The 22,174-nt window shown below is 42.6% G+C and overlaps 1 protein-coding gene and 1 non-coding gene across 2 annotated transcripts; both read right to left on the reverse strand.

Annotated features, from left to right (window-relative positions):
* Window positions 1-1,123: 1,123 nt before the first annotated feature.
* Trnay-gua lies at window positions 1,124-1,211 on the reverse strand. The gene is given in 2 exon segments: window positions 1,124-1,159; window positions 1,175-1,211. It is a non-coding gene; the product is annotated as a tRNA-Tyr (tRNA).
* Window positions 1,212-5,381: 4,170 nt separating this feature from the next.
* On the reverse strand, window positions 5,382-19,527 carry LOC109471578 (delta-1-pyrroline-5-carboxylate synthase-like). Its single transcript, XM_019770929.1, has 14 exons — window positions 18,989-19,527; window positions 16,931-17,086; window positions 15,390-15,485; window positions 13,093-13,245; window positions 11,191-11,406; window positions 10,489-10,704; window positions 9,738-9,968; window positions 9,195-9,284; window positions 8,597-8,734; window positions 7,835-8,030; window positions 7,183-7,304; window positions 6,387-6,573; window positions 5,987-6,124; window positions 5,382-5,556 (listed from the first exon to the last, which is right to left on the reverse strand). Exons 1-14 carry the CDS (start codon window positions 19,382-19,384, stop codon window positions 5,405-5,407), a joined length of 2,487 nt encoding a protein of 828 aa, XP_019626488.1. The 5' UTR covers window positions 19,385-19,527; the 3' UTR covers window positions 5,382-5,404.
* Window positions 19,528-22,174: the final 2,647 nt, after the last annotated feature.

Consider the following 22,174-nt stretch of genomic DNA (forward strand, 5'->3'; position numbering starts at 1 on the left):
GTTTTTTGCTTGTTGCATTGGATTTAACTACCATTATGATAGCCACGGATTGCTGAAAAAATAGTAGAAATTGGCCAAAAAAGGGGGATAGCATACCAGGGGAGTAAGCTGGCCAGAGACGGTACATTTTGCGACCAACGGGTGCGGCAAAATGTAGTCTGTAGCGGACCAACTCCCCTGGCATATTATCTCTCTCTATTTGGCAAATTTCTTCTCTTTCATACCGCCTACCGAAGCCTGGTATTTATTTATTAATCTTACAAACAAATGGGTAGTCCCTTCAGCCATTGAGGCTGATTTCCAAGGGAGCCCATGCAAACATGATACAAGAAAATAATGTAACATAAAATAATAATAATCAAAGGTAACAAAAGAATTCGAACATCATAAATCAAGACATAATAATAATGATCAGTCATTTTTGGGATGGTCAGAGGTCAAATTCCAAATAATACAAACTTAGGAATAGTGGATCATATATTAAGTACTTGAACATATACAAATCAAACAAATGAAAAAAAAATACTTAAATCATAATCGGTTGTCGGTCAGTGGTCAAAGGGAGTCAAATGTCGAGTTCAGTACTGTTCATATTTCAGTCTCTCTCTAGATAGATGGTAGATGTTACCATTATGAGCCGGTCCAGTTTCACTTTTACAGCTACACAGACATGTATGGATTCTACTCAAGCAATGGGGAGTGGGTGGGATGATTTAGAGGAAACTATGCAGCTGGTATTTAGTAAACGTTGGTCCTTTTCTTGTGATACGTGATCAGGCGTGTGGAATTTTAGATTTCCTCAAACAGGCGTCCGTTTTAACGATATATAGTTTGAAATAAAGCCCACACTGACTCCACAAAACAACTTCGGGCTGAATGTGTGTGTTTGTGTGTGTGTGTGTGTGTGTGTGTGTGTGTGTGTGTGTGTGTGTGTTCGTGTGTATGCTTGCGTGTGTGTGTGTGCGTGCGTGTGTGTGTAAACTTTGTCTTTCTGATAATATAATTCTGCAAAACTCTAGCAAGTGTTGAAATTTGTCATTTCTTGTTGAATGACCAGTTCAGAAATACAGAATAGAAAAGAATTCCAATTTCCAAGTATTTCGATCGACGAAAAAAAATACTTTCCTTCGAGCCGGATTCGAACCAGCGACCTAAGGATGACAACACATGTCCACTACAGTCCTCCGCTCTACCAACTGAGCTATCGAAGGATTGCTGACACCTAACATCTCATTTAAGGTCATACAAGATAACTTCTGCAAAATTCTGCAAATTGTCGAGTTAAGCACTAATCAAATTATGAAAACTTTCCGATAGACGCGTCGAAATAAAAAAGCAGTCAGACCGGCCAAAAGCTATGTCAACAAAAATTTCAAGATCTCACACTTGAAATACTCTAGTTAATAGTTGACTTGAATGGACAGCAGGAATCAATCTTTTGAGAAACGTATACTATTGTCTATAGTCTACAGTAATGTTAAATGTACAAGTATTCACTTTTGTTCGCGGTGGTTACATTTCACATGCATGGATGAAAAGGTAGTTTTCGCCGTGGCGACTCTTGAATCGGCGTACTAGTATTTTGCTGGCAGTCTTATACTAAACGTAGCATTAGCAATAGCAGTATTTTATGATCAGTTTTACGGCTTACTTCACTTCCTCCTCCACATTAATTCATCATTTCCAATGTTCTTCCAATTAGCCTTGCTACAGCTACAGCTACAGTTACCATGGTGACAGACGTCTAGTCCAGGTCAGTGACCTTACTTATGTTTTGAGAAGAAGGGCAAAATCAATTCAGAGACTACACAAGCTCTTAACTCATGCTGCAAACATTCAAAGAATTCAACAACAACATCAATGAAAATAACATTTATTAGATTTTGAGAAGACATATCTTTCCCGCCAAATTATAAGTTTTGGCAACGCCTCTGGGTGGGAGCCTTTTACTCAAATGACGTCTTCCCTCCCCACATGTTAGACCTGCACCTCAACACTTATCGTATCATCCAGTCTGTTACTATGGCAACAGTCAAGTCGCTACACAAACAACAAACGTTCATGTTTCCATGGCAACAGCAAAAGGTTCATGTTTCCATGGAAACAGCAAAACGTTCATGTTTCCATGGAAACAGCAAAACGTGTTTCCATGGAAACAAGTGTATCCATGGAAACAATGGTGTATCTATGGAAACAATGGTGTATCCATGGAAACAATAATGTATCCATGGAAACAATGGTGTATCCATGGAAACAATGGTGTATCCATGGAAACAATGGTGTATCCATGGAAACAATAATGTATCCATGGAAACAATGGTGTATCCATGGAAACAATGGTGCATCCATGACACCAACCCCAACCAAACAGCACTGTACCCATGACACGTGCATATTCAACTCCTCCTCCACCGCCGCCAATACCACTGTGCTCTTTTCTACCCATGTTTGTATCGGGTGTTGTATCGGCCACACGATTTCGATTACCTGGATGACGTCATCTTTTCTGCCATTTTAGACCAAACCAAGTTAATCAATCGGTTGTCCAGTTTGCCCACTTCATTTTTTCTGGTTTGAAAACATTTCAGGCTCTTAAGATTCTCATATTTTGTCTCCAAGATGCTCATATTTTGTCTCCAAGATGCTCATATTTTGCCCAACAGTTGATAAAAGCCACTTCTCTTCAAAGATGTTTCAGTTTTTACATCAATGCAAGCTTGAAATTCAGATGATGTCATCCATGAGATCAAATTCCTGTGGCCTGACGTTTCACCCCCAGCGAGGACACTTGTGATAACAGCACACATCTTATTGTCCCTTCCAACTTCTCACTTACGAGAACACCTAACATTACAGCTTGTAACATTACATGTAGTAGTTTGTACTTGCACAATACTTACATGTATCACCAATGTCTTACCACAACTCTGGATCTGACAGACTACACATACAATCTGAATTTTCTACCAACCACAAACGTGTGTTCTGGTCTAGTAGTACTGCACAGGAATATTCTTTCATTTGTGTCCAATTTCTCTTAAGAATCATAGAAATCATAAGCAATATGAACAATGTAGAAGCAGGTTTTTAGCAAATTATCTCATCAGATCTAGTATGCGTGCAACATACATTTGTATCCCTCAAATTTCTCACTTTCTCTTGTATGGACAAAATATGCAAAATCACTAACTCCTCTTGGGTTTAATTTCAATTGATTATAAATAAGTTACTAAGAATCTGTTAATGATATGAAATCTCATATATAAAAGAAAACTGTACCTTGCCCTGTGTTAACTTATCAGTAGTACTGTACATCCTTTTCTAGTCTTTCCAAGAGTAAACTACTTTAGGTTAGCACCCTCCCGAGCAGGGTTAGGGACTCGGCCCCGAAGTGTCCTCTCTAACTTCGGGGCCGAGCCACTAACCCTGCTCGGGAGGGTGTAGGTTAGTAGCTCTGGGTTAGTAGCACGGTAGGATCATACATTACACGTACATGTACTTGAACATCACACCGTAAACACTGGGCATTCCTGGCCAATTCTGGTCTATAGTAGTCCTACAACCACACAACACACTGGGACCATATCCATACCGCTTTATATGGAATCATATTAATCTCTATTGTGCATTTCTGTGTACATATCTCAGTTTCTGGCAAATGCTTCAGTCTACTTGGGTTAATAAACACTTAAGACAATATTTGTTTCTCCAGCTATTATATAATATCTCAAACTCAGTAGTATGTGGCATTGGCCTTTTTTTACTAGTAGTACCTACATTGCTGTAACATTTAATACTGCTATATTTTTTCTCTACATCAAGTAGATCTTTATCAATGAATGGTTGCAGTTTGCTACTTTCACCTTACAACATATAACATCCAATGTTTCACTGGTGCAGCAATGTTCAGACAATACAACAAAGTCTGACATATGACTGTATATGTTGTAATTTGACAGGGATGGGAAACAATGTTTAATTTGCTATCACAACTCTCAAAAGTTTCAAGATATTCAACGTAAAATATTTATCACTTCAGATTATCTAAGGTGTTTGGAAAAAAACACTGATTTTTTGTGAATCAATGATTCTTTATGAAAAACAAAATAATACCACATTTCCTTCAACCTTTTCCCACATTCCTCTGTTCATAATCATAGTTTTGTTGTGAAATACCGTAAGGACTTAAACATCTTAATAATGTGGACTTTTCAGGTAATCTATGACCATTTTTCTTGTATACAAAACCCAAATCCACAATTATGTATAGAAAAAAAATCTAGATTTCAATACTAAATCTGATCAGAATGTTGATATTATTGGATGAAGTAGATTTCCTAAACCCTAATATATTGGATTTAAGACACTTATTGCAATATAGGGAACACATTTAGGTTTTTTGTCAGGGTCTTTCCATCTATGAACATGGCAAAATAATTTATTTAGTGCAAATAAATTAACATGTAAAAAAAAAGGAAAAAAGAAGCTGTTAGGAGAGGCAAAAACAAACTGAACCACTGAAAAATTGTTCAGATATTGAAAGCAGGGTTCTGAAAGTGTCCATCATTCAGTCATTTCACAAGTTTCTCCATATTACAACAAAAATATTTTCAGCAATACACCAGTTCTATATCCCCCACCGCTGTCGAAACATAAAGATGCAAAATAAAAGCATAAAAATGCAAACACTTGATGGACATGCAGCCTTATTGTTTCATTGCTTGAACTGCTAATTGTGATGGACAGTCACAATTTCTTGTGTGGGAACAAACTGGGGTCTTAACTCTAAACAAGACTTTGTGACTTCCATTATTGTACATGTAAACATGACCAGTTTTCCTACTCCGAGTCTGAAATTTGAGCCTCCTCCACCAAATGTATGTAACTGTTGGGCCCTACTTTCGGTGAGTACAAAAGTTTTAAATTTAAACAACTTCCATAATCCTGTCCTATTCCGAGTCTGACTCTCCAGCCTCCTTCACCAAAGGTAAGTAATCATATAACTGTCATCATGTAAAAGTCATGGACTAAGTTGCCACTCAAACTTTTGTTCCAACATAAAGAGATTTTCTGACCTCCATAACTGTAAGCTCTAGTTTTCCTAACATGAAAGTTTATCTTTTTCCTTCCATAATTTTCCTACTCCGAATCTGAACCCTCTGCCCCTTCCTCCAAAGGTAAGTACTTGTGTATGTAACTGTTCGGCCCTCCTTCTGCAAAGTTGCTAACAGAGTTAGAATGACATAAGCATGAGCTGACTGAAAAGTACAAGATTTTGTGACTATCAATTATTGTACAAACAACTGCATTGTAGTTTCCCCTTCTCTGAGTCTGACTCTCCAGGCTGCTCCACCAAAGGAACAAAAGTTTTAACTTAACACAAGATTTTGTGACTTCCATAATCCTATTCTGAGTCTGAACCCTCTGCCCCTTCCTCCAAAGGTAAGTACTCGTGTATGTAACTGTTCGGCCCTCCTTCCGCGAAGTCGCCGACCGAGTTTCCGCTCCCTCGAAGGACCCACTTGGTGGTGAGTAGACCCTCCACGCCCACGGGACCTGGGAGAGAGAGAGACTTGTTTGTACCATACAAGTACACACAAAAGCCTGTAAGCAGCCATATTTGGCTGAATTGAGAAGGCTTTAAAACACAAAATGCACTTATAGTGCAGCTATTTGATAAAAGTTTGTTACATTTGATAAAAAGCTATTTGTTGCATATCAACTTTACATTAAAAATTACTGTATACGGTACTCGAGAAATTTGATTTGCGGACTGATTTGCGGACTGTGATTCTGGACAAGATTGTGATTATTATGTTCAGTATTTGGTAATTTATTTTTGTATTAATTTGAATTTTATTAAGTTATCTATTGTGTTCCCGTGACCACCCCCCTCAACTGGACCTCTGGGAAGAGTGGCTAAGGCCGACAGGGCATCTCCAGTATAAATAAAGGCTATTGATTGATTGATTGATTAAAAAATTACCTCGCGAGTGTATCCGGGCGGTGCTGATGCCCACCTCAGCACCCAGGCCGAAGCGGTATCCGTCCGCGAACCGCGAGCTGGAGTTGTGGAAGACGCAGGCGCTGTCCACGCTCTGCAGGAACTTCTCAGCTGTGTTGGCTGGAAGGTACGGAAAATACAAAACATACTGTTTCATAGTCTTTACATTAAGGGTTCACTGCTTAAGGTTAGTAGCTCTGGGTTAGTGGGACAGTAGGATCATACATTACACATACTTGAACATCACACCGTAAACAGTTGACATTCCTGGCCAATTCTGCTCTATAGTAATCCTACAACCACTCTACACACTGGGACCATATCCATACAGCTCGATATTCTCTCCAAGCAGAGGTTTCAGCTTTGTGAGAACCCTGCTTACCATTGTTTGTGACGATGACATCAGTGTGAGAGCTACCGAAGGTGTGAATGTGTTTGATGGCATCGTCAACCCCATCCACGGCCTCCACGCAGCACTCCAGCCCTCCGTACTCCACACGCATCGACTTCGCCTCACGCGGACCGAACCGCAGCGCCTTCGCCAACAGTGGGCCAGCATTGATGGACACCTGTCAGGCAGACATCACATTGAAGGACTTTTTATTGCAAGACAATTGCACAATAAAAATACAATTAGTGCTGTGTATCAGTTCCAGACACCTGTCAACCAGAAATCACATAGAAAAACTTTGTTGCATGACAATTGTACAAGGTACAAATTCGCTGGACCGGGCTCGTAAAAATGTGTAGGTTCAGTAAAAAAAAACCTGAACATTGGGAGCACATTGTTTTTGCTTGTTGTACATGTTTGTTAGTCATCCTCATCAGAGGTGACGCAAGATTTCGCGTAACTAGCAAATACATGCGCAACTTCAATACATGTCAATTCAAACTGGTCAAAAAGCTTGTTTTCAAAATGCATAAAGACTACCTTCCCTGATGATAAGTAGCAGATGCTGCTTGAAATGTCTGAAAGTTTTCAAATTCTATCCAGTTGCTTGAGAAACAGTTCCCTTTTGTACCTTCCCCATCTTTCTCTACGTTTGCCTTGTTGTTTGTTTGTTACATGTGTGTTGCACTTACAGAGCTTCTTTGCAACAGGTAACTTAAAGACAATGGCAGTAAGTTGCCTGAACATGTTGCAGTTCATGCAAGACCTGCTAGGGGGCAGCACTGACCTTTTCCTGCTTGAGTGTGTCGATGATGTGGTCGAACACCGGTGTCTTCAGCAGGCTCCGGTGGACCAGTAGTGTTTCCATGGCGTTACAGGCAGCTGGGTAGTCACACTTCGAGTCCAGAACTGGGGAGTCATCGGGAGATGGTAAAAAACAAGTTGAACTTATTGTAAAGTATGGTGCAATGGCCAAGTGAGTAGAGTGTTAACCTTGCATTTGGTAGGAGGTGAGTTCAATCCCAGTGGCCCATTCATACCATAAATGGTACAAACTGCTTTCTCTGCTTAGCACTCAGCATTTGGGAAAGAGTATGAGAATTAAACACACACCACTACGAGTGGACTAGCCCCCCTGCTGTAGTGATTGCATAACTGTGAGGCCTAAGGGCTACAGAAACGGAGATGAGTGCCACCCTATGCACTATGTAACTTTGAACACCCAGTATATGGACCAGTTTCAATTTATTTATTTCACCAGTAGTATAGCACTCAGGAACATAACAACCTGTTTTTGAGCAATGATGGGTGGCTGTCCAGTGCAAGTTAGGTTCAGGTAGACATCAGAAATACCTGCGCAGCTCCAATTTCACCTGCACTAAGGTGCATGTGCACCCAGTACATGTATGTCAAGCCATAACCTACTAGTAACTCCTCACCGATTTTGGCGGCCATCTCAGGATCACAGTCCTTGTCCACGTACACGTGGCAGATCCCCTCACTGTGCCCGAGCACCGGGATCCCCTTGCTGGCCTGCTGGATCATCCGTACCAGATCGCTGGATCCCCGCGGGATCACCAGGTCGATCAGGTGCTCCAGCTTCAGCAGGTCGTAGATCGCTTCTCTCGTGCTCACCTGTAGGGGGAGACATTCTATATCTGTATCTGTATAGCCGGTATAACCGCCCATCAAGCTCCATTATCCACATCAAAACACTGATTTTACAAATTTAGAAAAAAACTAGAAAGGTAACATTTGCAAAGAAAATGCATAATGTTTACCTTCGCGTATGTGCTGCTCTGTTAACTCTACTCAAACACATTCATAATGTATATGGTTAGACAGGAGTCTAAATCCCTCCTGCTATAAAATTGCAACATGATGCAACCCAACTCTAGTTACCATGGTGACAGACGTCTGTTTCAGGTCATTGACCTTATTGGTTTGGAGAAGAGAAGAGGAAACGGAGCAAAAACAATGTTTTCCTTTGGTAAACATAATGAAGTGGACGACGCCAAGAACCAACTGATTAAATTGGTGTGGCCTAAGGAGGTTAGAAGAATATAACATCAGCTGCTTTCATCTTTAAAGCTTCAAACACAGCTGTTAGCCATGTTTGTTAACATTCTGGTAGTTTCTGGCACCACAGCTTCATTGTTAAGTTTGTGGTCCAAGTGACAGCAATAATCTATCACTCCTACCAGTGAGATGGCGTCCTTAGCGTTGTACAGATCCAGCGACTCCTGTACCAGCCCGTGCAGGTACTCGTTAGAGTACGTCGCCTCCTTCCCCCCCTTCAGCAGTAAACCGTTTCCACTGGCGATGGCCAGGGCTGCCACCTGTGGGAGGAGAGAGTTGTTTTTTACATGTTCTTTGAAATCTTCATTTCTGATAACAAATAGAAGATCAGACAAGACATCTGATCCTAAGCTTACACAAACACAGAGTCTCATATGATCCTTTTGATAAACAAACAAACAGACAGGCAGCCCACCTGAGGTTGACAGACAGGCCAAATAAAAGATCATACTGCAAAACATCTGATCCTAAGCTCAGATTAGCAATTTGATAACAAATTAGTGAATTAGTGTGTTAGTAATATATGCAAATATTACTAACACACTAATTCACTTGTCTCGTTCTTTACACACAAAAAATCATTATCTAGTTCTTAATTATCCTTTTCTTCCCCTTTGTTTATATGTACCAGATTATATGGTATTAACACATGCGCAACCTGCCAATAAAACTAGTTTGGGGCTAGGCAATAACAAAGAAAAATATGAAGAAACAGCCCACCTGAGGCAGACAGTCAGGCCGAGACTCGAAGATGACCATGAGCACGCCAATCGGCACGGTGATCTGACGAAGCTCCATCCCGTCTGCCACCTGGAGTAAAACATATACACATTTCAACAATGTTAATAGTAGCTGTACTATTTGTATTCTTTACAATACGTAAGAGGACTCCAGGACAGTAGGAGTTGTATTGTCACTAATTGGAGATTCCTTAAACAAACAAACTAGAAAGGTAACATTTGCAAAGCAAAGGCATAATGTAATGTACCTTCGCATATGGTGACAGAAGTTTAAATCCATCCTGCTATAAAATTGCAACATGATGTAACTCAACACTAGTTATCATGGTGACAGACATCTGGGTCAGGTCATTGACCTTATTTGTTTGTATAAGAAGAAGAGGAAAATAAGCAAAAACAATATGTTTTCCTTCAAACAAACCTGGATGCGCTTCAGCACGCGGTCCAGGTTGCGGTACGAGCTGGCAGCGATCTGCCGCAGCCCGTCCCTTAAATAAATAAACAAACAAACAAGCAGACAAACCTGGATGCGTTTCAGCACGCGGTCCAGGTTCTGGTGCGAGCTGGCCGCGATCTGCCGCAGCCCGTCCGCGAGGTTGGTGAGTTTCCCGGCGGACAGCGCCAGGCGGGACAGCATCGGGCCCGACAGGTTCCCCTGTTGCCTAGCGATGTCCATGTCCTTCTGGTTGGCTGCCAGGATGGAGGACTTGCGCTCCTCCAGGAGGTTCGCCAGGTGGGAGATGATATCTGACCGCTGCAGGACAGGACAAAAATGTTTATAACATTGCACATAAATATCTTCACGGAGCACATCAGCAGAACGTACTGTACCTGCCCAAAACCTTGATTTTTCACGGTTTTCGTTGGATCTTTGGTCAACGTTGCATCAAAATTTTGCCTGTTGCAGACGATGTCTTTTCCAACTCAACATTTGGAAACTACAGACAGGATGTTAATCTTGTACTAGTATAGGCGAGTACGACCTTATATGAGAAGTTCTACGGATTAGTGCTGTGCACAAAACATTACGGGCTTAGCGCAGGTGTAGTACTTTCTGCCGACGATTGTACAACGTTTTATCACTCAAATATGGTGTCAAATCATGGAGCTCATAAAATCATGGAATCAGGTGTAAAAACAGGTTAATTAGCTCAGATTTTTGTCCATTGCAGGGTCTACACAAAAATATATATCATGTACATATAGGGTTGGCAGTTTTTTCTAGGGTCGGTCGGAAAACAGGAAACACAACATTTTTTCTTCCTAATCCTTACCTGCTGAGCTGTGAGTGAGGACAGCACCCTCCCTCCGTTCCTGGCGTTCTCCGCCTGCGTCTCCACGGTGACCGACGAGACTTTGGCCTCGGTGAAGAACGTTCCCGTCTTACGCCCGTTGACGATGTCCAGGATCGCGTGACCGGAGCCCTGGCGACAGCCGTTCGCGATCACGACTGCAGTGCCTCGCTCTAAAGCCCACTGCGCAGCTCGTACCTACATGTACACAGGACATAAGGCTTATGAAACCATGTAACCTGTTACATTGTAATTGTTAACCATGTTACAAGTATGTAAACCATGATGACCGCGGTGCCTCGCTCTAACACCCACTGCGCAGCTCGTACCTACATGTGCAAACCACAACAGTAAAAATCACTCTACCATATACAGCCAGATAACCTGCAACCATGTAAAATCATTCATTGCACTATATACACCAATGCGACTAACAAATTACAATGTCATGGTGTGGTAATCACTCGTGATGACAACTGCAGTGCCTCTAAAGCCCACTGCGCAGCTCATACCTACATGTACATGGGACACAGGGCAAAACGCAGCCACTGTACCTTATACCCCAGACCCACCTTGGGCTCCAAACATTAATCCAACCTATCACAAAGCATGTAACAAACATCCAATTTGACCAATCACAAGGCATGTACCATACATCCATCTGACCAATCACAGGTACCGTACCTTGGACTCCATGCCGCCCATGCCAACGCGTGACTTCTGCCCGAACTTGATGGTGCTCTGTATGCCGGGGTAGTACGTGTCGATCAGCTTGGAGCTGTCCTCTCCGGGCGGGGCGGTGTAGATGCCGTCCACGTCAGACAGGAGACAGAGCAGGTCAGCCTGCACCTCAGCAGCCAGCCGAGCAGCAAGGGAGTCGTTATCCTTCACACTGATCACCTGGGGGCACGGGGAATCATGGAAAACTGTTTTAGACCAAGGTTATGTTTTCAGTAGTGTTTGTCTGTGTGTATGTGTGTGTGTGGTTTAGCAAGATAACTCGAGAAGCAGTGGATGGATTGGACTGAAACTTGGTAGGTGGGTAGGTCTCGATTTGAACTAAAAATGTTTAGATTTTGGGCCCCCTGGCAGCTTTTATTGGTACTGCTGCAGTTCCGGTTTTGATATATTATGATCTGGACAGGAGACAGAGCAGATCGGCCTGCACCTCTGCCGCCAGCCGTGCAGCGAGCGAGTCATTATCCTTCACACTGATCACCTGGATGTACCAGAAAACTGTTCTTTAGTCTTCATTTCTGATGACCCCTGAGGCTTACGAGTACTGGATAAAAATGTTAGACAGTCTCTGATCTCTGTTTTTAGACAATCTTTGGTCATATCATTATAAAAATGAACAGAAGTCCATAGTCCTTTTATGAAGTCTTGCTACTGCTATACCTAAGTCTCATTTTAGGTGCTAAGGAAGACCTATGCTACTTCTAAAATCTGAGCCAATTTCATTGGCAGTGCTTTCCATAAGGGTTCAGTATCCAGTGTTGAACATTTATATTAATGAATGAGTAACATCAAGCTTTAGATTATGTATTGAGTTATCTACTAGTATATGGCAATGGCAAATTAATTAATCAAGACTAAAAATTAGCAACAATCATGCAAATAAATTAATAAGCGCAGCCAGAATTAATTCACATTAGGGGGAATTCAAACTGAGGCAAAACAATGAGTGGAATGTATTTGCCCTCAGTCGAAACTGTCTTCATCGGAGCAGTGCACTCTGGGAAAAGTGCTTTCGCTCCGTAGGAATCGATCGTCAGAACATCACCGAGGCTGGTTAGTGGGATGACATCGGCTGAACGGATGGAGGGGGGAGGGGGGCACAACTATGGTAGTTATGATACTTTATGTCATACATGCAGGCATGCCAACTATGGCTCAGGGAATATTAATTATGGCAACAGATACATTTGGGAAACAACCATAGACAACAGGAAGAATAGCCTCTTATGAGGCTAATTGTGGATCTAAATAAAACTCAAACCATAAACATTGGATCAAATGAAATGTGAAAAATGTGGTACGTACACAAACGATAGATCACCTTGTCTTTCATAGATGAACGTTAGACATGCTGGTAATGAGATGCACAAGGAAATTGTTACTCAAGCAACATAATACATTTTGATTCTTTAAGATCTCAGATGCTTGTGCCTTGACTTTGCTTGAGTAACAATTTCCTTACAAGTGCATATCGTCTTTCTGATATCCATGGAAATCTACAACAACAAGACATGCACAGGATGCTGAGGAGCCAAAAGGCATGCCAGAACCCCAAGAACTGTGACAGGGAGTAACTAAACAGCTATAACAGCGCTGTACCATCCCTGGAGCTAAAGCAGCATCCAAGTCAGGGATTGCATCAATTAATGTTGGGACACCGCGTGGCTGACTGGTGAAGTTGCTGAGACTCGCAGGGGTGTTGACATTTGCTGTGCCCAAGAACCACAAGACAGAGGCAAATGGCGAGCTACCATCAAGCCCCAGCATCAGTGTGCAAGCACTTCTAACGCTAAGAATACTGGAAACAACAGATGATAAACTGGATAGAGAAAGACAGACGTTTCATACCCCGAGTAGGTCTTTGTCGGGTTCGGGAGGGGGGGCGACAGCGTCGTTTGCGTTGAGAATCGGCACGATGTTCATCCGTAGCAGCTCGCTGATCGTACTCTGCAAATTGCGCCGGTTGTCATCGTTGTAGAAGTCCGGCTTCGTCACCAGCACCTAAGCGGGGAACAGACAGTGATTTGACACAAAAGCTGATGTTATGTTAGCCTGGATGCCATCTTATTTGTATCCTGGGGTCCCACACTCGATCCCTAAAAATATTTCTTAGGGAGCAAGTATGGGAGCCCTGGCATACAAATAAAAAATTGAAATAGGATAATTCTTAGGGAGCGAGTATGGGAGCCCCAGTATACAAATAGGATGGCACCCTGGCTAAGGTTATGTTGGTGAAGGTTAGACATCCAGGACAGTAAATAAAATTCCAGGGCTGTCCCCAAGCAATGAAGCAAGGGTGCTCCCTCTATCTCTCCCCAAAATCCTAGCACCTCTCCCAAAATTTAGGGCATCAACCAATTTTAGGGAGCAGCTCTCCCCTAAGAATTTCAGGGGAGACAATACTCCCAAAAAATTCAAACTCTTGTATTCATGTTGACAAGTTGGAAAAAAAATGAACAAGAACATAGAGTAGCATAAGAGGAACATAACCATTAATTTTGTAAGTTTAAGTAAAAACACTTAACATGCAACCGATTACCTTAAAAACCAAAAACCACCAGAACAAATAAGTTTATTACATTTCTCAATTCCAAAAGTAAGTGTTCACTTCCAAAAATAGAAATAGAAAAAATTTGAGCCCTGTTACAATAATACAAACCTCCCAGGTGAAAGTTAGATCCCTGATCAACCCATCAACTCTCCTTCCTCACCTGAGCATGTTGGCAGAACGTACTGCGCCTGCGCAAAACTCTGAATGTTTGGACGGGACAACGTTACATCAGAATTTTGTTTGTTACAGACGATATTTTTTCTGTCATAACATTTGGAAACTACAAACAGGATGTCAACCTTATGTGAGACATTCTGGGTTTTGCGCAGGTGCAATACGTTCTGCCGACGTGCCCTTCACCCATCAACCCTCACCTGTGCCGACAGAGATAACTAGTGCTGTGTATCTAAATGCTCATTTAGGTTCAGGTCCGGATTCAAGTCCAGAGGTTTAGGTTCAGTTCCGGACCTAAACCCATGGCATATACAAAATTGCATGTTGGCAACCTTGCAATGTTGTATGGACAAAACTTTGGCCACATAACAATTGGAGGCCGACACTTGACGATCCCCGATGGCAACGTTTTCTTTATTTTGCACCACAGACTTTGCAATCTATGGAAGGTTTTAGGTGGTTTGGAAAGAAAGGGGGTATGTGACATGTATTGTTTTTTTTTTGTAATAAGTCCGGAATTGGTTCTTGACTTTTAGTTTTTTTTTTAACTTGAACCTAAACATTTTTACAAGTCAGGAACCGGTCCAGCAAACCGGTACACAGCACTAGTTACAACAGTACAAACCTCCCGGGTGAAAGTTAGAGCCCTGATCAACCTCTCACCTGTGCAGTGTTAATCCCCCGCAAGCCAAACAGTAAATCATACAGAGCCATGAGGCCCCCCTGTCCCGCCGCCGCGCACGCTTCCTTAACCAGAGAATCCTCTTCCCCGCTCTAGTAGGAACGAAAAACGGTTTACGGGTTACGGCAGGTTAAAAAACTACGTAGGGTTGGACAAGTCCCATGGCCCACCTGCCCAGGGCCAAGTAAAAGTAAGTTGTTCGGGCAAGTGCATGTGCCCCTTGCCGGATTGGGGAGCCCGATTGGTCAAGTAAAGTTTTTGGATCCAAAGTACAGCCGCTACAGTGACTGGGCAAGTAAATTTTTTTGGATGCAAAATATATCTGCTTCGGTTTTTGGAGCAAGTCAAACCACCTTTTTTTGATAAATAAAGCATCCAACATTATCAACTCCAAAATAAGATCATTTCCTTCAAGTTAGTGGTACAAAATGCATAGAAATGCATATATATAGAAATGTGTCTATTTTGGTCAAGGGAAAAGTTGCGCCAAAAAGCAGTTACTCAAGCAACTGTATATGATTTTGGAAACGGTCAGACGTAGTGAAAAATTGGTTAGGGCAAGTGGAAATGACCTATTTTATTTAGGGCAAGTTGATTTTTTAATACCCCCGGTAAACATAGAAACATGTATATTTTGGGCAAGTGAAAAGTGGAAATGACCATTTTTTTAGGGCAAGTAGGTTTGTGAGAACTTGTCCAACCCTGCTGCAGTACGTGAGGTAAGGTGTGACCCCTGACCTGTGCGCAGGTGATGCCGTACTGAGAGAACATGGAATCGTACAACGCCATGAGCCCGCTCTGCCCGGCCGCCGCACAGGCACGCGGCTCCAGGAACTACATAACAAACGGGAACACAGAACAACAGATGGAACAAACAGCGTTAATGGACGCATGTAGAGCTGTGGGTAGCCTCCACCGTAGGCTTGTGTGGCGGCGACGTTAATTTTTTTTTTCGGGACCGATGCAAATTTTGCCACGGAAGGAATTTCCCACGGAAGGAAGATTTCACCGCTTAACCTTCTCTTTCCGGCAAACTCCCTCTGCGGCATAACTTGTGTCGCCCAAAAAAAAAATGAATGCCACCGACTCACAAGTCTGCAAAGGAGGCTACATAGGGGGAGGGAGGGGGGCAGCAAAAGGGACAGGTGCAGTATTCTAGCCAGCATCCGTCTTTTTACGCTTGTGGTGACGAAATTCATCCAACCCGTCATCTTTGACGGACAAAAATCAGAGTGTAAGGGTTTGCAAAAAGATGTCATTAAGCTTTAAGCAAAAGTTGCAGGAAAGGTGCAAATGGTGCAGGAAATAGTGCTTCAGAGGGTCAAGATTTTAAAATTTTCCCGAGGGAGCATGACCATAGACTCAGTGCTCAACACGATCTGTCACGTCTATTTGTTACTCCTAACTGTGCAATATTTGTCTCTCTGTTTTTAAACACTAGCATGCAATTCAGAGCTACTTTTTTGTAGGTGCGCTGCCACGTGCTAGCGATTGTACACATCGATCAATCAATAAACAATTATTATATAAAATTGAGAAATTGACAGAAAAAAATTCAGACTGGCTGGAAAACTGGGTAGGTTACAGCAGGATTTTACCATGTTGTTAAGATCCACACAGGTCATTTTGCACAATTACATTGATTGGCATGTTTCATTCAAAGTTAAGGGAACATGGCAAAAGTTAACCTGCAGTTCAAAGGGAAGCCACTCGGGGGATATCGACATTTGGTATGAATCTTTTTTTTAAACTCCAGGGAAAGTCCATTATGGATGAGATGCCATATCAACAGCTTTTCTGCTATTGTTATTGTGGCATTGTCGCATTGTGGCAATTATGTAAATTGCATAGCTTGTGCACGCAAACAATTTTGTCTTTGTCATCTTGCTATGACGTGAATTAAAAAACAACATATTATTAAGCTCTTTGATTTTCAAGGAGGTAACAAGTCATATATGTATATAGTTAGTAACAACAAAGAACAATTCTTTTTAGACTGACAATGTATTTATTGCTCTTTCACAGTGACAGAATCACTGAATTGCACATTATACCAAGTTACAAGGAGACATCACATAACACTAGACCACTAGAATTCCATAAACTGTCATATAAATGTGGTGAACATTCCAAATACTACAGGTATAACGGTTTGTACTAAAAAATTATTCAATAATTTATTGTATTCCAGATGAATAGTGTTCACTTTATGTAAAGCAATAATCATAATAAAACAAACAAACAAACCTCAGACGGTTACCGGTAAGTTCCTTTCTTACCTTCATGGTGTTGCCGTTGCGTGCGCGTGCGTCCCGCATGCTCTGCCGCATGCTCTGGGACATGGCGATCTCGTGTCGGAGCCGCTGCTTCCCGAACGCCACGGCACCGCTGGTCACAATCAGCATCTCGTGACCCTCCGCATGGAGCTCCGAAACCTGGGGGAGGCGACACAAATTTTCGTCAGATTCATACGAACAAAATATCAGTGTGCAGGGCTCGAAATATGGGTACATGTGTACCTTAGTGCACCCAAATTTGGAGCTATGCACCAATTCTTTTCTGTGGGTGCACCCAAATGTTTTCTTAGGTTTAACGTATGTGAAGCGAGTGTGGGAGCCCCGGCATACAAATAGGATGGTACCCAGGCTATTCTTAATGAATAATCACTGAACATTTTTTTTTTTACACAACACAGATTTCTTGGGGACAAAAATAAATAAAATGCATAATTATTGAAGGTAGGACAGAAAAGGAATAAATACAGTACCATGAGCAATTGAGTACTAGTATGTCATCCTTGATAAATTACAGAGATATACTGGTGTGAAGGGTACTTTATCTCTCATTATAAATTGTTTCATCAAAATTAATTGGATACGGAATTGATCAGTACAGCATAACCACAGCCACTGACATGCCAATTCTACTTGAGTACTCATTCTAAATGAGGACACTTGGCAGCCATGAGCCATTGATTAGCCACTGATATAGTGAACTATTAGTTACTATGTACACATTCAGTGGTTATTGCTAAATTTAGCATATTACTTTATATATACTACAGTACAGTATATACAAATACAAATTGCTTCCTTGTTGCATACTATTCAATAGAGACTTATGACATGTTTGGTACAGAGCTATGACGTCAAGACAGAGGCACAATCAACACCTGGGTAATGCAAAGGTCATATTTCAGCTAACGTTACCCTGGTGTATGGATGGAATACTGATTGAGGGGGGGGAGGCTATAGAGTGGGTGAAAACTATCACCATTGTGTGTAGGGGAGGGGGTAGTGTGTTTAGTTTGCTATATATCATAATAATATTATAACATGGACCTGAGAATAGCCTCTTTCAGTCTTTAGCAGCCTCTTCGAATTAGGCCTTCTCAGGGATGTGCTTTTTTTCTGATGGCATATCAATTCTCAGTAGGCAGCCCCCCCCCCCCAAAAAAAAATAAAAAAATGAATTCCATGCAAAGAATGGATAAGCAATTATAACCAAAAAATCCTACTAACGGTATCTCATGGTCCCTACTAAATCCAAGATAACATCAGCTGCTTTCATTTTAATTGAATTTCTTGGAAGGACTGAGATAATTAAAACAACCTGAGGTCAAGCCAATTTGGCAGGAAATGTGTTGGTCTTTCTTCTATGAACAATACAATACAACTGACTTAAACGTCATTGTTTGCCGTCGCAAAAATAACAAGAGAGAAGGGTGTGGTACATATCATGTGCATTAGAAATGGAGTGGAAATTTCCAACATGAGGTGAGAAGGAACGGGTGGGAGAGGGAAGACAATGGAACAGGTGAGTCACACCAGGTGGAACCTGTTCAGCACTTAAACCCTCTACCTGACAAAAAAGAAAGGCAAGGAAAGGAAAGTGATCTCGATCCAATTTTAGCTCACAGCAGAGCTAATCTAGCACTGGTCAAGACAGGAGACAGGTGCTATATACAGTATTTTTAATACAGGTTCATTCATTGTACTGGACTTAAGGACCTTAAGAGCGTCATAGAGAGTCATGGTGATGATTGTACTGGGGAAATTCCTCTAGAAATCAAACAAGCAAAATGAACAGTGGGCCACAGCTAAGGTCTGCAACCCTTTACAGTACATAGCATACATTCAAACTCTCGGTCTCTTGGCAGTATAACAGTGAGTATCATATAGGCGTCACCAACTGCCCAGCTCAATTGGTCTGGACCTTTTCCCTCTTACTACGGTGTTAAAAGAGAAATCTTCACAATCACAGAACTCAGAGAAACAATAATCAACTGTTTCTAACTATTTCACCTACAGTAACATCTGATTGGTCGATCGCCTCACCTGTTCGACGATCGAAGCGAGTCTCCCGAGCGCCAGCCCGCACTCGTCGTCCCGGGTGATGACGGCGCTGCCCAGCTTCACCACGATACGCTTCGCGTGCTTCAGCTCCGAGCGGTACGGGATCGCCTTCCCGTTCAGCCGGGAGTACGGCGCGTGCGCGTACGCCCCCTTCAGGTCGTTAAAATCCCGTGCGCTCACATACCGCCATCTTGGCGCACCCAAAACGCCGGCTATCGATCGTTCTGTTGTGAAATCCGTTCTGTTTGCGAAGGAACGCCGGGATAGCGTGGAGTTCAATCGAACGAAACTGTAATTATAATTACAAGAGTTGAGCAGCTTGCCTTGCTTGAGAGCAGACTTCACACACTTGAGCTGGCACAAACTTCTGCCGGCCATGTTGTTAGTACTGTTTGAGTTTGGCCACTATTGCATCACCTTTTACTTCTGTCAGTAATCAGGTCCAGACAGCCGGACTTTGGGGCCTGTTTGTTTGGGCAAACCTTTTCTGTCGTCTGTTGTCTATAGAGAGCTTGGTGTTGAATCCCTACAAGAAAATAAGAAACTTTGTGTAAGCAGACCTGTAATGTTACGTGCGCAGAGCAATAATTATAGTGAATGGTGTATCAAAATTATCGCTCTAGGAATTTTCTCTACGGTAACGTGTACGTAAATTTATCGAAGATCCTACCCCCCACCCCCAACACAGACACACACTTTAAGTAAAACGTTTTTCAAGCTACACCGACAGCTGAACTGCAAAGAAACGTCGTGATACTCAGTATTTGTTTGATGATACTAGAGCAAACCTTTTTCCCTGGAGGTATGATCACCTGTGGCGACGACGTTTCACGCATACAAAAATATGTGCCAAGACATGACAGACCACTTTCCCTCTCAACTGACGTAACGTGTACAGATAATGATAACTCACCGACCGACCTGAAGACAGCTCCCGTCACTACCCGGCACACGTGAGGGGACTTCGGACGGTCAAATATTTAAACTGAACAATAGACGATAAATTTTCGGCCGGTGAAATTCCACTTCCAGCACGCGCGCCACGTTGCTAATCCATCGGGGTCAGAGGTGACATGACAGGAGACAGCGACCGTACATTGGTGACATCTAGCGATTCACTCTCAAACTGCAGGCTCAAAAAAATCAACTTGCTGTTGCTGGTCTTGAACGCTGGAGTTTACCAGTATTTTAGGACAGTGTATAATAATTTTCCAAGGCCTTGTTACAGGTTCGCGATAGCGGAACCTGTTCTACTTTACCTCGATTTTTTGGGCGCCGCCATTTTGTTTCCCGTCATGCAATGGGGCAGGCCAAAGTTGAGTGAAGTGCATTGTGGGACCTGTCACCGGGCCACAGTGTAAGGACGACGCCTAGCGGTATGTTTGGAAAGAGCAGTAACTGAAAGCCTACCTGGTTGTGTGTTCATTTTGGCAGGAGTGTATAGAGGCGATGGCTTTGGCGTAATATACGCTGATTGTGTTTAGCACTTGCAATTGAAGTTCAATGTAATTTTCTTAGCATGACGGGAAGGAAACATGGCGGACCTAAGGTTTTTTTTTTTTTGGATGATGAGATGATGAGGCTTTGGTATTAGTAGGGTGGTCTTGTGGATCTTGTCGGAGGCCGAAGCTAGGGACGACAGATTGTCCTCAAGTACAGGGTCAGTAGGTGGGATAAATGGCATGAAGATTTGGTATTAGTAGGGTGGTCTTGTGGATCTTGTCGGAGGCCGAAGCTAGGGACGACAGATTGTCCTCAAGTACAGGGTCAGTAGGTGGGATAAATGGCATGGAGATTTGGTATTAGTGGGGTGGTCTTGTGGATCTTGTCGGAGGCCGAAGCTAGGGACGACAGATTGTCCTCAAGTACAGGGTTAGTACGTTCAATTGATGAGATGAAGTTGGGGAATGTGATTTTGTCCATCTGAATATTAAGCATCCTGAAACCTGTCCTGTCTAACATTCATAACAGAATAGTCCTTTTTTGTCTGACCTAGGACCTAACTCTAAGAAGTGACAAACTGAGGAATGACACATAGACTTGCTTTGGTCAAGACTTTTAGACTTGACCTCTGACCTTGCAGTGGGAGACACCTGTACTAGGTCATCTATTACAGCTGTAGAGCCAGGGAACTGCTGTTGCACATGATCATTGGATATTGTACAAAAACTATGCAGATGTCCTGCTATAAATACCATACATGCCTCCCTTGTATTTAAGATATTATTATATAGCAGTGAATCATTGAACAAATCTTATATGGCCGTTGTACTCGTTAGTTTGATAACTGGATGTACTGAATAACAGCAATCAGTTTCGATTACAATATAGACTGTATCATTCTCCAGTCTCAAAGCCTGGCTACTGGAGAAGCCAAATGTAATAAAATAATTGACGATACAATTGAACTAGTTGTTGTTACAATGACTGTCGTTCTTTATGCTCAAATGTTTCGCTGTCACTGTCCTTGTACTAGGACATATGATGGATCCAGACAATCAAACAATTTGGTCAGGGGTGGTCCTCTGGCTAATGTCTTCAGACATTATGACATTTGGTATCGATCATCCAGACTCTATTGTCTTTTGCGTCCTTATACTGGACATCGAAGAGCACGTTCAGATCGGCCTCGTCGCATCGGCTGTGCCGGGAACTGCCGTCACGTCGGTCTCGGGCGGTGTCTGCTCCCTAATGCAAGGGAAGAAGAGAAAGTGCCCGGGGAAGTACATCCCGGGACAGATGGATGGGTGGCTGACGTGTCAGGTCCATCAGTGGTCAGCTTCCCCGGATCAGGAACGCCGGGAAGAGACGGTGCCCGTTGGTCGTCCTGTGCCCCGTTATGATCATTCTTGGCCGAGGGTCGCTGCATGTACACTGAAAAAGAAGAAGACATGTGCCCCTTGAACAGTTTCAACCTGACAACCAAATGCAACCACTGGCGACGTCGACATTGACCCAGAACATAGGTTGGGTCAACCTATACATGTACAGTACAGACAAACTCACACGGCCCATGTACACTAGCCTGGGTACCATCCCCAGTAGTACATTCGCAAACTCTATAACCAGTTATAGAGTTTGCGAATATACTACTGGGGATGGTACCCAGGCTACATGTACACTGGTCTGCGAAAAATGTTATTCCCAAAAGGCTGGCGTACGCCTGTA

The sequence above is a fragment of the Branchiostoma belcheri genome, unplaced genomic scaffold, assembly GCF_001625305.1.
Source record: "Branchiostoma belcheri isolate BF01 breed outbred unplaced genomic scaffold, Haploidv18h27 scaffold25, whole genome shotgun sequence".
Lineage (NCBI taxonomy): Eukaryota > Metazoa > Chordata > Leptocardii > Amphioxiformes > Branchiostomatidae > Branchiostoma > Branchiostoma belcheri.